This window comes from Myiozetetes cayanensis, unplaced genomic scaffold (assembly GCF_022539395.1).
Source record: "Myiozetetes cayanensis isolate MyiCay16 unplaced genomic scaffold, myiCay2020 scf14, whole genome shotgun sequence".
In the NCBI taxonomy this organism is placed as follows: domain Eukaryota; kingdom Metazoa; phylum Chordata; class Aves; order Passeriformes; family Tyrannidae; genus Myiozetetes; species Myiozetetes cayanensis.
In genome coordinates this window covers 6,580,055-6,595,839 of record NW_026087048.1, presented here as the reverse complement: position 1 = coordinate 6,595,839, position 15,785 = coordinate 6,580,055, and the positions used below count along the sequence as shown (strand labels likewise).

General features: G+C 42.2%; 1 protein-coding gene across 4 annotated transcripts in view; it reads right to left on the bottom strand.

The window, feature by feature from the left end:
* ALDH1A2 (aldehyde dehydrogenase 1 family member A2) overlaps window positions 1-15,785 on the bottom strand; it is a 75,991-nt gene that overhangs the window by 48,579 nt on the left and 11,627 nt on the right. The window contains exon 1 of one of the 4 annotated variants that reach the window (XM_050309863.1): window positions 6,202-6,280. The exons of 1 other annotated variant lie outside the window; for it this stretch is intronic. Coding sequence is in view for 2 of the 3 variants with exons in the window: in XM_050309860.1 (XP_050165817.1) it covers window positions 3,324-3,440 (117 nt within the window). In the remaining variant the exon portion in view is untranslated. Of the gene's footprint in view, window positions 1-3,323; window positions 3,714-5,001; window positions 5,118-6,201; window positions 6,281-15,785 lie in introns of those variants that run through there. 2 more of the 4 variants (XM_050309861.1, XM_050309860.1) reach the window with 2 other exon arrangements.

Sequence of the window (15,785 nt, the reverse complement as noted above, 5' to 3'; positions counted from 1 at the left end):
CCCTCAGAGGCTGTCAGGTTCTCAAGGCTGGGCTTCCTGCACAAAACATGCCAGTATCGTGTCCTTACCGGACATCATACCACAGCTTATCTCACACATCTGATATTTCTGGAGCAGCCCATTCTGGGAGAGTTTCTGGCATAAAGCTGACTTCTGTAGAAGCATGACTTGTTGCCAGGGGGAGGGCTGGATCCCCTTCCTACCTACATGCCCCCTTACATATGGAGCACAGCACTGCCAACACGCTCCTGAAGACTCTGAGGAGGGCTCGCTGTGCCACAGGGCTGTAGAGCAACCTAATTCCATGCAACACTACAAGATGTCCTACTGTGCACATGCAATCCCTCCCCAAATGTCAATGTTAAGAAGTAAAGAGTTAAAGAGTCATCACAGTGAAAAGAGAGAGAATCTTGCATGTAGCAGTTCCAGTACTTGCCAGACATGCAGAAAAACTTAACCCTGTGTGCTTGGACACTCACCTGTGTGCCTGGTTCACATCCTACTCACCAGTTCTTATTAAGCACATCTACAACACTTTATTTTTCACAGGTATTAAAAGGTATTAAAAAAAATGGGGAAAAGATATTTCTAATGACTGTTTTTTTAAAGCAGCATCAGCTGACTTCCAACACTGAAGTCACAATAGCTACTGCTCATCTTACATAGAAAAAAGGCATCGTGTATTTTCATCACTAAACATATTTTATCTCCCCAATCCAACCGACATTACCTCTGTGCTCTATCAGGTGTACAGATTGGAAGGACTTAATAGACAGTTTTCTGGTTCCTTCAGTAAACCTACCAGAGCAATATATCACAAATTTCAATAATTCTGCCAAATAATCGAATAAATGAAAATCACTCAGGTAGTATTTGTTTTATCTGTGTTCTTGGAAGGAGCTTTCACAGCAACCACAAGGGTAATGCAGTTTTTCAAAGATTAATGAATAATATTTTTTTTACCAGTACATATCTTTATATACACATCTTTAACAAATCTCATTTAGGGACTCCTGGAATTTTAACATGTTCTATCCTAACAAAACTGTCTATTTACCAACTTTAGAATTCCAGACATAGAATTTAATTGTCAAAATATATTTTAAATTTTTTTCATTTAGTTTAAGTGTTCACAAGCACTCCTATTTTTCATAAAGGATTAACTCCCAAATGATTAAGACTTACAGACAGCTGTAATAAAGAGTTCAAGAATTCTATGTCCTGGTTGTGTACTTAAAATTCTCAGCTAACTAGCAGGAGAGAGGCTGCTAGGAATGCTTACAGATGTCTGATTTTACAAGGTCTGAATTTGTTGTTTTCTTTTTTTTTTCTTGCCAAAGTGCTTTAGTCTAATGTTATTTGTTGTTTATGGAAGCTATTTATCATTTAGGACATGAAGTGACCACTCCCTCAAAAGAAAGAATCAAGTTACAATCCATTATTTCATTTTTGATTGTTTTTCTTTGTAATAGGTGGGAAAGTGGATCCTGGATAAAAGTCCTGCCCAAGTCAAGACTCAAAGCTGAAGACTCCAATTATCTATAAATCACTTGAATTTCCTGCAGAGAAAGAGAAAAAGGAGGAAAGAGCGAGACAGACAGAAAAACAGAGACAGAGGATGTGCCAAGTGAAACATTTGATACCTGTCCTAAACCAAATTTTTCTCAAAAGCAACCAAGAGTTACCTGATACCTCAAAACCAAGCTTAGAAGAAACACGTTGCTGTTGTTTTTGGCTTAATATTGAAATGAAATAGTTGTCTTTTAATTGTTCCATGGGTATAAAATGTGTAATATTGTACATCTGAGGTGATGGCACTATGTATTCTGATTTATTAAAGGTCACCATCAAGCTTACATTCTTACAGATAGGAAGCTGTGATTGCTGACGGCTGCTGTATTTTTCAAAGATTTTTAGAACCAATTCTGCAGTTTCAGAACAGAGAATGGCAAGTAAATTTATTATGCAAACAGGCTGAGATACCACTCCCAAGTATTTCCCATCGAACACTCCTGAAGCACAGTTTGCACTGAAACCAACAATGAACAAAATTCATGCCAAATACTATTTGCACAGTGTGATTGCTCCCGAAGTGTAACACTACACAACATCCAATAACTGCATTCCTTATTTATTTAAACTATTTTAAAAGAAATTGTGTGCCAGAAACCATATGCATCTTTTAATTTGCATATTGCAGTTTGCATTAAAATGTAATGGAATCTAAAATAGCTGACTTTCCTCTGAAACATGCTTCTAGAGCATGGAAATTGCTGTAACAAATTAGAGGACAAATTAGTTTTGGCACCCGCTAAAGAAAGAGAAAAGATGAAAAGCTTTAAAACTGATGATATGAAGGAAAAAGTTACACTACATTGGCCAAAATGAATCTCCTATCAGCTTTAAAGCTCCTGAAGTTGTATTTCCAGTAGATAAAAATGTTATCACCTTTTTCCAGTGCTGATGTGGTTATTTTCCTATTAAGTTACTTGGTAATTAGAAACAAAGTCTGACACATTGTAATCTGTTTAAACAATAGATTTGAAACTTCTCCAACAGAAATGAAATCATTCTTTAAAGATACTAAAGATGCAAAGATTAAAAAACATAAACGAATTTAAAAACTCAAATTGCATTTACAAACAAATTACTGTTCTTAAAGCCCATTTTAATTGACAAAACCAATTTAGTCTCATAATACACCACAGAAAACCAGCAGATTTTTCTACATTGACCCTAACTCTCTTTTTATGAAAATTAGTCTTAAAGCTTAGTAGGAAAAAATATTCTCTCTTTGCAATATTGTTCAAGGGTGTATTCAAGTATCACGGAATCTGGTAGAGACCTGTTCCAGTATTGTAACAACCTGGTAGTGCTAAGAGTCCTCCAGGAGTCATAAAAGAGTCCCTTGGGGACACAGGGTAATTCAAGAGAGAAAATATTTTTATTTTCTGATTGAGATACACAGGTATGTACAGTAATGTCCTCTGAAGTACATCAAAAGCAACTAAAGTATATTCAAGAAGTACTGATTTTGCACTGAAAGTAAACCCCAACAGCTCTGTAGAAAATACTACATTTAAAGAGAAGTGGCAAAGCCAGTCTCAGCAGATCTAATTTGCTTTTCTATTATCCTGTGGTTTTTCAGATGATTACAGGGCTAAAAATCTGTTTCCTTTATTACATATTCAAGGCAGTCTTAGTAGTTTTTTTATCTCTACACTCAAGTTGGGTAGGACAGAATGAAACTGATTTTAAGCAAAATTCCTCCTTTGGAGGGAAACCCGTGAATTTCTCTGCCAGAACAAACGAACATAACTTACCTTGGTGTATTTGATTTCAAGGTTGAGAGTGGGAGAAGGCAACAGATGCAGAGATGCCATCAGAGCTGCAGGATCTGCCTTCACCTCCCCTGGCATCTCAATTTTACTGGAAGTCATAGTCTTGGGGGGGGGGGTTATAATACCACCGAGCCCCCCGCTCTGACCTGATGTGGTGTTGTGTTTTGGGTTGTTCCCCCCCCCCTCCAAAGACCAGCGCTGAAGATGTTGCTCTCCTCCTCTGTATATAGGCAGGTGTCAAGCCGGGTCTCTTCTTATTGGACATGGGGGCAGAGGCAGGGGGGCAGGTCCATCCTACCTAGGGCGATAGCGGCACAGCCCCGCTCACTCGCGGCGCAGCCTCCGCCGGGCCCCCCCGGGCCCGCGCCCCGTCCCGGCCATTCCCGTCCCACAGCAGCAGGACGGAGCTCCCGGGCGCAGGTCCTGCCTCCCGCCCGAGGAGCGGCACTGGGGAACGGGACGCGGGAACAGGGGACACCGCAACCTTCGTGCTCCCCTTCGCCTCCCCCCAACCGGGTAGGGACCGGCGGGGAGGCGGCGCGGCCGGGAGAGGCCGGTGCGGGATCCGGCCCCGCCCGGGGCATCCCGCGGGGAGCACATCCCTGCTCGGCACAGCCCGGGGCATCCCGCGAGGAGCACATCCCTACTCGGCACAGCCCGGGGGGTTCCGGCCGCGGCGCGGGGAGGCCGACCTGCACTGGGGGAGCCCCGTGGGGGCCGGGGGCCGGTGACCCGCCGGGGGCAGTGGCCGTGTTCGGGCGAGCAGTGGCGGTGCTCGGGTGCGCTCCCGGCTGGGCGGGGGCGGGCCCCTCGAGGGTCCTGGACGCGGAGAGGGCAGGGGGTGGGCAGGGCGCAGCCTCCGCGGTACCGTGCCCCTGGCGCTCCCCGCTCCCGGGCGGCCACCGCAGCCGTCCGATGCTCCGCTCCGCACCTGGCGGAAGGGACCCGCCCTGCCCCGCTCGCTCCCGCCACCGGGCGCGCACTGCGCGGAGCTCCCGGTGCCCGCAGCTTTGCTGGCAGCGCTCCCGCTGCCCCCCGGGCCGCCCCGCTGTTCCCCGCGTTGCCGACACCGGCGGTCTCTCCCCTCCCGGGGCCGGACGCGGCTCGGCCCCGTGTGGGCCATCCCCGGCCGCCTGCTGCCCCCTGCCGGCCGCGCCGCATCCCGGGAGAGCCGAGCGCCTTTCCCGGTCCTCCTCGCCCATTCCGCCCTCACTACCTCCTCCTCTCGGCCGTAACCTGCGCTCCTGCCTTTCCCCCTTCCAGCACAACTGTCCTGCAGCGCCGGTGGCACTGCCCCTGCAGCCCCTCTCGAGCTGGCAGCACTGCAGCCGCTGGAGCGATGGGCAGCCTGGGTGGAAGCCCAAAGGCCTGGGACTCGCGCGCCTCTGTTTCCAAATTGCTCTCCGGAGGGAAAGTGACCAGAGGGAGCAGGTGCTCATGGCCAGGGCCAGCCCTGCCGCACAGCTGCGTCCCTCTTTTCTTGAAGGTTCTTTGCAAAAGGAAGAGGCTTAAAGGGCAGAACAATTTCTTCAAGCAACAGCCATCTGATACCAACTGTTACTTTTTGGGGTGCCCTCAGTGGGAGGCCACGTCATGGAAGAGGTTGGTCAGTGGGTTACTAGGAAGTCAGCAGCCAAATGGAGCCAGATCCATCACTCACCATCCAGGAGGCAGCGAACAGTGCCTGTGCAGTGCATATCTGGCCTGACTTGATGGATGAAATAGCAGATGGCTTGAGCTTGTAACCTTGACTGAGCTGACAGGCATCAGAAATTCATGGTCAAAGCCCTACACTCTCTCTGGTCAAACCTTCCTGGCAGAAAATATAGGAAGCCCAGGCCATTTTTGTTACTTTAGGCAAAATCAATAAAGTTGTGCTTACTGATGCAAACACTCCCAACATTTTGAACCAGATCAGATGTCATGTTTTGAAGTTATCACATTGCAGATAGATAAACAGAGAAAGGACACCAGGGCTACAGCTGCCTAAAGTTGGCAAAACAAAGCAACAAGAAAGATACCACATGACCTATTCATTGACCTAGTCAAGAATAAACAATGGGGTCTGGCCATGTTTTGATTTTGTTACAGTATCTGTTTGTTGATGCCCTTTATATTCCTTGCTCTCTCTTTGAGAAGTTTGCAGACAATTGAAAAGGTTGTCTCAATGTTCTCTTAGTGTTTGTACAGGAGCATGGCACAAAGGTTGCTTCTGCACAGACAGACAGGCAGTACAAGATACAGAGTTATTTCAGTGTTAATAGGCATATTTCTGTAAATTTCCATCTCAGTAATGAAGGAGACTGCAGATTTTGCTTTCTCTCATTTTTAGTCTTTTTTTTTTTTTCTGACCTGACAGAGGAAATGAATCCATAATCCTGTGCTGTAATGTGACATGCAGAGCTGTCAAACTGTGACACTTGGGATGAGTGAGACATTTAAACGTCAGAAATTCAATTTTTAATGGCACACTGGCAACACAGACCTAACACTTCATCACAAGGATGACACCTTCTAAAAGCCATTTTAAAATAAATCAGAGTGAGGATGTGCTCCTTTGAAAAAGGAATACATTTAAACAAGTTTCAGGAATGAGGAAACTGTATAACAGTTTCATTATTAAATCAATAAAATTGAGAAGTTTTTGGTGAGAAGAGATTCCAGTGCATGTGGAGATGCAGTTCAAACCCACCCAGTCTGGAGCTGCTAAAGTGACCTTCATCAACTACTCGTTGTGCAAACCACACTTCTCTTACCTCTGAAAGCAATTCAGTTTGCAAAAGCCCCTGGAGATGACCACCTTTAGACTGTTACCTACAGCTTGTTGGCATTCCCAGGTAGAGAATGGCACTGCACTTACTATGGCACAGACTCCTGGTCTGCAGCCACCTCCAGAGAGGTCCCCAAAAGAACATGGCAGACGTGTCCTGTCACTCCTCCTGACAGCAATTCCTCTTCCAGCACCTGGGGAGACAAGGAGGGGGCCTCAGTGCCCAGACCACGAGTGGGCTCTCACCAGGTACGGCAGTAGCTCCGCTGAACAGAACTAGGAGTGAAGCTTGTGAGGCTGTTGTGGACACACTGATGGATCCAGCATGGTGAGCTGCTCCCATGGTTCAGCACTGCACTGGCCACTGTTTATGACAGCAAATTGAGTCATGGCTTCAAATTGGGCAAGTGAATGTTTGATATTCAACATCTAATACAATGTATTGTGGAAGGGATTGCTACCCTTATTGCCTTGGACATTAGAACAATAATTCAGTAATATTGATGAATACAGAAGGAAACTAATTTGTGAAAGCAAAAAAAAGTGAGTCCAACAATAGCCAGGATGATAAAGAACAGAAACAATACTCCAGGTTCAGCCCAAGTTCTGTGGTCCCTAAATACCTCCATACAGCAGAGAAACCACTTATTGCAGTCCTGTAGTTTCTGGGCTTTTTTCTTTGCATATTTGCAGTACTAAATCAACTGGCAATTAAGTCAGACTGGCTTATTTTCTCTCACATGAATGGGTTTTAATTAAACTTCTACTTAGATAGCAAATCAGGAAACAAATACATTCTGTTTCAGATTGCAATGCCAAAGTCTTCACACTTTGTGAAGAAATGGCTGTCAAAAATATGAGGAACAACCGAATGACTGTTTCTTGCTTCAGTGTTAGAATTTAGGCTAGCCAACAACAAAATCATTCCTGAAGGGTTTTATTTTTCTATTTAGAGCAATCTGAACATATAATTCGAAGATACACCTTTGTTTCATTTAGAAGCCTCAATTTCTCCACCTGCCCCAAGCAGCTGGTATTATTTATGGACAAGGATATAGACCTGGCTTTATACAAACACTATCTAGTGGAAATAGGACCAGTGGTAGCCAGAGAGGGTGCAAAAAGCAGAGCTGCAATGTTGAACACAATACAGATGTAATTAGGGCATTTCTGGGTTTCTCAGAGTACCAGTATTTTTCTGCTCTACCCTACTGTGTCCCTTTTGTCTAAAGGAAGTCAGAAAACTAGAGTGGGTGAAACTATTTGTATCTCAAATATGTCTTTTGGACAGAGTAGCTGAGCCAAAACTTATATGGATGCACCACTGAAATGGGCAGTGGATACAGCAACTCCAACAACACTCCAGCCAAGAACCCTTCATTCTTGCTGCTTCTAATCCGTGAATATTTCTTACGCTCCCCAGTGAGCTCCAGACTCTAAGCACTGTCACACACATGAAGCAACTGAATCGCATCATTGTATCACATCCCTTCCATCTATTCGCATCACTTCCAATGATTCCTTTCAAGATCAACTGCAAAATCTACCCCAAAATTATTTCTATATGAAATAAGTTCTTTTATGTTTATTTTTCTCTCAGTTGTCCCACTACCACTTAGCAAAGATAACCCTGGTTCCTCATATAAATTCAATATTGATTAAGAGAGCCTACTCCTCTGTAACCTTTGCCTCCTGCTCCAGTAAATGTCTCTTTCTATTTCTTGTGTACTTTAGAAATCGCTTTTGGAAATAAAACAAGGATTGGAAAGAAACTTCCACTAAGTTATTTTTCAGCTCAGACTTCCACTTAGGAAATCTGAACTTCATTTTCTGACATATACAGTAAAAGCTTCAGCCTCAGGTGTCCAATTTTAATTGCCAGCTATTTTCATTACTGACCATGATGGCAGCAAATGCTCTTCAGGAGATACTTGTATTTTAATTTATCTGCAAACATAAATCACACATTACGGCACTTTTTTCCTCTAGGTTAATTGAATCAATTCTCTAAATGTCTTCATGCCTGAGCATTGAAGGAGGCTCACTGTTTGAAACCTCTTAAAGAATTATGGCCCCTGGTCTGTGTGCAGGATGGTATCAGTCCTTGTTCCAGACAAAGGTATTTTATACATATAAGGGGAAAAGATATTGTAATACACACAAGCAATATTATCTGTGAAGCAACACCCACAGTACTGTGATGATCCTGTAAAATACTATTTCAGAATTCTCCCAGGGAATTAATTTTAATATTATAAATCTTATACCTAGATTGATTGTTAAATTATTAATAATATTTTAAATTCTAAAAAAAAAAAATCTACTTTTACTTCCATTATTTCTACATTAATTTTTATGTAAAAAATCCCAAACATAAATGTTGATGTCAAGAACAACCATTTTGTTACTGAAAATCCAGAAACAGCTAATGAAGAAAACTTGATTTAACTTTTTTTTTCCCTAAAAATTAGTCAAATGGATGGCTTTTAGTAAAATGAGCCAAACAGATCAGTTTTTACATGTCATATTGGCCATTTTATACCCAGTAGAACTGTTAATTGCTGATAAATTAACAGGTGGTAAATTTACAAAATTTGCAAAAAGAAGAAGCCTAAAGGGCAGAACAATTTCTTCAAACAATAGCCACCTGATACAGTTGGTAAATTTACCAATTGTTGGTAAAGTTATGGTAAATTCAGTCCAAAACTGAGACTCAAATGTAAGAATTTAAACAAGCTACAAATAATTCAATGGGAGTGATAATGTAGAAAATGTCTGAAAAGACTCAGTGTTTGACTCACTTTATAATTGGGTCAGTTTCAAAAAAAAAAAAAAAAAAGTATTATAGTTTAAGACACCAGCTGAAATGTCCCTGTCCCTCACTGGACTGCTGTGCCAGTCTCAGAGTGACCTCAGGACAGTGCTGGGAAGAACACGTGCTGATAACTGTGAGGTTACAGGGAATGTGCTCTTGGTTGTAGATTTTATTCTGATTTTAAATATATAAAAAAAACTTCCTATTTTGAATTTAATTTCAATTTACCAGCTTGAATTTATTATTTGTAAAACACATCAAGCCTTAAATGGTTTGACCTTCTGCTAATGTACATCACCTAATGAATGGATGCAATTAACTAATTCATATTAGAATATTGCACTTTCCAGATCGCATTCGTCATCACTAAACGTGTGATCTAGTTTGCAAGTTTAAATTTTTTATTATTACCCTTTAAACTGAAGAAATAAGTCTTATATTTAATTACCTGAACTTACATATTCAATTAATAGCTTCATTACCTCGATGAACATAGGTATCACAAAGTAACAAGAGGTTGCTGCTGGATCTGCTCTTAAGTACCCTTATAAAGGGCCAGCTATGAACCTCAGAACACTTTTTTTAAATTAAAAAGTCTTGATTGTGGAGTTTCAAAGGAACTGAGCCTGGCAATCTAATATTCTCATAAGGGATCCTTAGATAAATTTATCATCTATATTGTTATTTTTAATACATTAAAAAAAACAGAAGCAAAACTTATGTTTCTGGAAAGACAGAGGATTTAAACGTTCAAATGTGAGTAATTTTGAATGAAAGGGAATGAAAAGAATGGAAAGCAGGCAGGCTGGCAGCTCACCTACTAAAGGGCGAGGGATGAGTGGAGCATAGAGGCAAAACAAACCAACACTTTTGGGGCAGAGGGGACAAAGCACCAGGAACAGCAGCTCTTTCAGGATATAATTGTCCAGTAGATTGTGTCTGTATGGCAATCTTGGACACTAGAGTGGGAGACAGGTGAAGGCAGGTGGGTTGGGGAGTCAGGAAACACTGTCACTTTCCCCATGGAAATTAGGTTTCAGAGCCATGAGTCCACTGTCCTAGTTAGCTCTATTTGCCAAACATGCAACTTTGCTTTTGTGTGCCAGTAAAGTCTGTCATTACCATTGGCTTTCGTGCTACATTTCTTTTATCAGTTAGGTAGGCTCAGATCTCCTGCTCTTCACAATCCTACAGGTAGCCTTAATAAATCTCAAGGTGTCTATTGCTATCGGGAATCTGTGCCCTGTAGAAAGATGAAAGGTTTTGATAATGTATCCCATTCAGGTTAAGAAAACCCAGGGTTTAGATCCCTGCAAAGCCCACTGGATATACTTTGAGGTTTTCTTCATGCTGCATACATATATTTTTACATATTACATATATATTTGCCAAGATATTTTTTGGTTTTAATAGCAAAGCTATTTGAGAAAAGGGAACACGCAGAAAAAAAGAGCAGGGAATTGGCTGCAACAAAGCATTTGTCTGTACTAAATTGTTCTATACCTTAAAAGTAAAATTCAGAAACTCTCAGGGCCTATTTTATACACAGACATATCTGTACAGCAAATTTTAAAATTTACTATCATCAGTTATATAACTATATATAATATAGTTATGTGTAGTGACATCAGTTATGCACTGAGGCCTAATTGAGGCATAATGGTGTGCCCAGCCAGACAAGAACACAGCAAAGTCTTGGAATTGTGCTTTAGTGAAAGCCCAATCTAATTCTCCCTAAAACCACAGAATCACAGAATATGCCGAATTGGAAGGGACTCACAAGGATCATCAAAGTCCAGCTCCTGTCCCTGCACAGGACCATCCCCAAGAGTCACACCGTGTGCCTGAGAGTATTGTCCAAACACTCCTTGAGCTCTGGCAGCCTTGGTGCTGTGCCCACTACCCTGGCGAACCTCTTCAGTGCCAATCACCCTCTGGGGGAAGAACCTTTTTCTAATATCCAACCTAAACCTGCCCTGACACAACTTCAGGTCATTCTCTCAGGTCCTGTGACTGGTCACCAAAGAGAAGAGAACAGTGCCTGCCTCTCCTCTCGCTCTCCAGGCTGAGCAGACTCAGTTCCCTCAGCTCCTCACATGGCTTCCTCTCAAGACCCTTCACCATCTTCATGGCCCTCCTTTGGATGCTCTGCAATGGCTTTATATCTTTCCTATATTGTGGTGCCCAAAGCTACCCCAATATTCCAGGTGAGGCCGCTCCAATGCAGAGCAGAGTGGGACAATCCCCTCCCTTGACCAACTGGCGATGCTGTGCCTGATGCTCCCCAGGACAGAGTTGTCCCTCCTGGCTGCCAGGGCACTGCTGACTCACATTCAACCCACAACTCACATTGACCAGGACCCCCCAGGTCCCTTTCCCTTCACTGCTTTCCAGCATCTCATTCCCAGTCTGTCTGTTCAACTGGGGATGCCCCATCCCAGGTACAGAATCTGGCACTTCCCCTTGTTGAATTTCCTGTGGTTGGTGATTGCTCAGTCCTCTAATTTGCTGAGGTCTCTCTGCAGGGCCTCCCTTCCTTCCAGGGACTCAGCAGCTCCTCCGAGTTTTGTGTCACCTGCAAACTTGCTCAGTGTCCCTTCCAGTCCTGCACCTAAGTAATTTATGAAGATGTTTTAGACCACAGGGACCAAGACCCTGTGGAACCCCACGAGTGACAGGTCACCAGTCTGATGTGACGCCAGTCACTGTTACCCTCTGTGCTTGACCCCTGGGCCAATTGCTCACCCACCACCTGATGTGTTTATCCAGCTGTGGGCTGGACATTTTGTCTCCTGTGAGAGACAGTATCAAAAGCTTTACTGAAATACAGAAAGATTACATCAACGGGCTTCCCTTGATCAGCTAAGGTGGGTTACCTTGTCAAAGAAGAAAATCAGGTTTGATAAGCACGACTTTCCTCTCCTGAAGCCATGCTGTCCATGACCAATAACTGCATTGTCTTTCAGGTGTTTTTCGATACCTTCCAAAAACATAATCTCCATAACTTTACTAGGCACTGAAATGAGATTGACAGGCCTGTAGTTTCAGACGTCCTCCTCCTTGCCCTTGTTGATAATGGGGCCAACATTTACCAGCTCCCAGTCAGTTGTCAGCAACAGCAGACTTCAACAAGCTTTCAATCAGGCCTTAAAGATTACCAGCAAAAAGCTTAAAAAACACATACGTGGTGTAGGTTTGATCTCATATTCATGATTCCAACTGAAATGTTTTATCTGCACACTGAGATCACGGAAACAGAGAAGAAAGAACAAATTCTCAAAGGGTCCCCTCATATGCCCTGCCCCTCCTCCAAGGTGGGCTTAACTAAACCAGAGCTGCACACTGCAAATATTTCCCTTGTTCAGCACTTTTTCACCAGAGACTACAGCAGAGACAGAGGAGTGATCAGAAAACACAAGAACTAAAGAAATAGGGAGGTTGTGTATGCAAAAAAGCTTAGAATACTGAATTACAGTGTCCTCATATCTTCCTCACCTGGATTTTTTTTTCTTTGAGTTCCCCAGCAGCAGAATCAATCCGTAAAACAGAGTACATCCTTTAAGAACCATGAATCAGTTTCTATATGAAAACTGAAATATAAATTAGGCAGAGGCATTTGACCAGGGACATGAATTATATTAGAGGTACACATTCAGAGTTTGTTTAATTCAACTGAAATCAGCAGACTTTAAAGTAATTTGGCCCATATTATTACAATACAAAAAATATATGGTGTATTTATAGCCTTGGTCTCTCCAGCTGTGTTGGTTTAGGTTTTATTACATCAGTAATAACAATTTATGTGATACTCTGAATAATGTGCTATTAAAAATTCAGTACAGTATATACTGTTACCCGGGGGATTTAAACTGTGGGAGCTATGTGTATTATTCTCTACTTTGCTATTTCTATAGGAGTGAAGATTACTATAAAAATGGTTAGCTTATATATACCATGTGAATTCCTGCTCTGCTTGAATCCAGGTGAAGAGAAGAAATAGTTCAGTCCAGACTGCCTTAGGGGTAAGGGTCCCAAGAGCCATAGTCTTGCAATCTAAAGTTACACTGATCACACATTCAAGAATGAACAATAATATCAATGTGGTTTTTGAAGTCTTTAAAGAATGTCAGTAAATTTGTGAGGCAAAACCTCCCTGAACAGAATCCATTTGATGTTCCTCCAGAGCATCAGCTATATCTGTATGTCTATTGATTTTATTTTTTACAGCAGTTCATCTAAATTTCCTGGCACAGAAGTCATATTGACAGTTTTGTAATTCCCATGATCACCTTCGGAGGACTCTCCTGAAAGATCTGTGGATCATTGTTATATTTTCTATGTTTTGTTCTGCTGGCATGAGGATCAGGTTGAGCAAAAAACAACCCACGGGAGCTAGCACTTGAGAAGCTGAACATTTTAATCCCTTGGTGGAAGGGGTGCAGATCCAGCAATTAGTTACTCTTTAACTTAAAATTTCTCTTGAGGTGTTTCCTACTGGTAATTTATTTTAGGACAGTTCCACACACTCAGCCCACCACTTTGGTTCTTTAGCAAGGCAAATAATTCTTTGAGCTGTGGAGTTTGTAACCCTGAATGCTGCTTCTACCTTTCACCCTGTATAGGTTTACTTACTCTCTTGCAGGGCTGCTCTGGTAATGGGATTTGAAAACATTTATACTGTTACTTCCACATTCTTGGCAAAACACTAAAATCTTTTTGGTGAGCTCTGTTGTGGTTCTACATTTAATATGTATGCTCATACCTTATCTATAGCTTCTACTTTTGAAGGAGGTCTGCAGTTTTTTCCCTCAGATACCACAGTTGTCAGTGTTTATGGGTGGCACTGCTGGGATCCTTGTCACTACAACCCTGGGAGCAGCAGGAAAATCACAGAGTATTTTCTTTCCATTGTCCAACCAAGTTGTCCACTGCATGTGACTAAAAGGCAGTAAAACAGAGGGTTAATTAAATGTGTTAGTAATTAAGGTCAAAGTTTTCCTGGTGTTTATCTTTACACTTTACTTGTCTTTCTTGTAATGTTACATACATATTTGTTAGATTTGGGAAATGTCTTTAGAATCTCTTTCTCAATACAATACAAGGAGAAACTTAGTTCAAGTGTTCTTTGCTGCCCCCTTTTCTCTTTGAAAAGTGTGGCAGTGACTTTAAATTGGAAGCTGTCAAAAGCTGGAAGGATTTCCCAAGGGAACCATCATCCTCTGTGTACTCAGTTCTTCAATACTTTCTCAGAGCATCTACTTGAATCTTGTTATGGAGCTGAGGAGAATCCTTGGTCTAACTTAGCACCACAGTTCTTAATAATGGGGTTAAATAGTATAATTTCTATAAAGTACTGAGGACAATCTGAAAAAAAGGCAAATGCAAAATAACTGTATTTGTTCCTGTTCTCCACCCTGTCAAGGGAGAAAATTGCTATAAGGAAGGCAACATGATGTGGACAAATAAGTAGGAATTCCTGACATGTTATTACCCTACAATTAGTTGAAAAATAGCATTAATTTCTTAACCCCTGTTATGAGACTAAACTCAGAGGTATCCACATCCTACTTTGTGAGTGAGACTTGCATCTGCATAAGAGAAAGAACTGCTATAGACAAATAACTAAAAATTGTTTTCATAAAGTATTTATTTATTTATCATTTTCCTGGAAGAGAGGAAGTGGTTTATCTTATTCCTGCTGTAATGAATGCCCTCCCTAGCATCCTCAGCTCTGCTGTATACATAATTCTGACTTCTCTTGGAGACATAACAAACATATACTTTAGCATGCTGTGATAATTAAGGTCCCGAATAATGTCTTTTCTCTGTGGTGTAGGGTAAAGGTTTTCCAGCTGTCATACACAGGCTGTTTTCAAGGCCTTCTCAGAGGCAGCTCCCAGTTGACTGGGCCACAGACAGGTCCTGTAGAGCAGGACCTGCAGCTCACCTCGCTCAGGCAGCACCAACACAGATGGAGTCACCTCATGATTCACCAGCTCCGTGGTGCTCCACAGGCCAGTGTTTGCCGAAAGAGCTAAAGGCAAATTGGTATTTGGATGCACAGGGAGAGAAAGGTGAGTAAAAGGACACAGAAAATCAGTTAAGGATTAAAACTGAGTCTTAGGGGTGAACTGAGTGGTTAAGGGTTGAAACTGGTGGTTGTAAGGTGACTGCTGGTGAGGGAACATGCACTGGGTCCTATCTGGAGGAAGGGAAGAGCGCTGGGGGGATAACAGAAGTGGCTTATTTGCCCAAATTGTAAAGCTCTGCCCTGTTTAGGACAGATACAAGGCACTGAGCACCTACAACACATGCCAAAATAATCCACCAGAACTGTGCTAAGGATTTGGTGTCAAGTCAAACGACAGAAAATACTTGTAAATCAACCAGGCAGTGTCAAGTCAGTACCACATCCGATAAAACCGCTCAAGATGCTTAAGAGATAAAAGTGGAATATTTTTCTCTAGCAGCCTCATTTCTTTGAGATATTCAGCAACTTCATGTTTTAAGAACATGGAAAGTATTATTATTATGATTTATATTGTAACATCTATGTAATTTTAAGCTAAGAAAATTGGAGATATATAGTCCCTCACTTGCCTTTACTGCATTATAGGGAGCCACTGGACCGAAGCAAATTTCATTAAATGTTCCTAATTTATTCTGCCTCGTTGCTCTTATGTAAACAGGGGAGTTCACTAGAGGGCAAGACATTTAGTCCAAAAAGAGTATTGTGAGTGAATATGCAAATTCAACACACTACACCAAGGTAAGATTCCTCATTAGCCACTGAAATCTCTCAGAGGTGACAAGATAGGAGCTTTTGTGTACAGGGTACAGCACAGCATTCTCCCAAGCA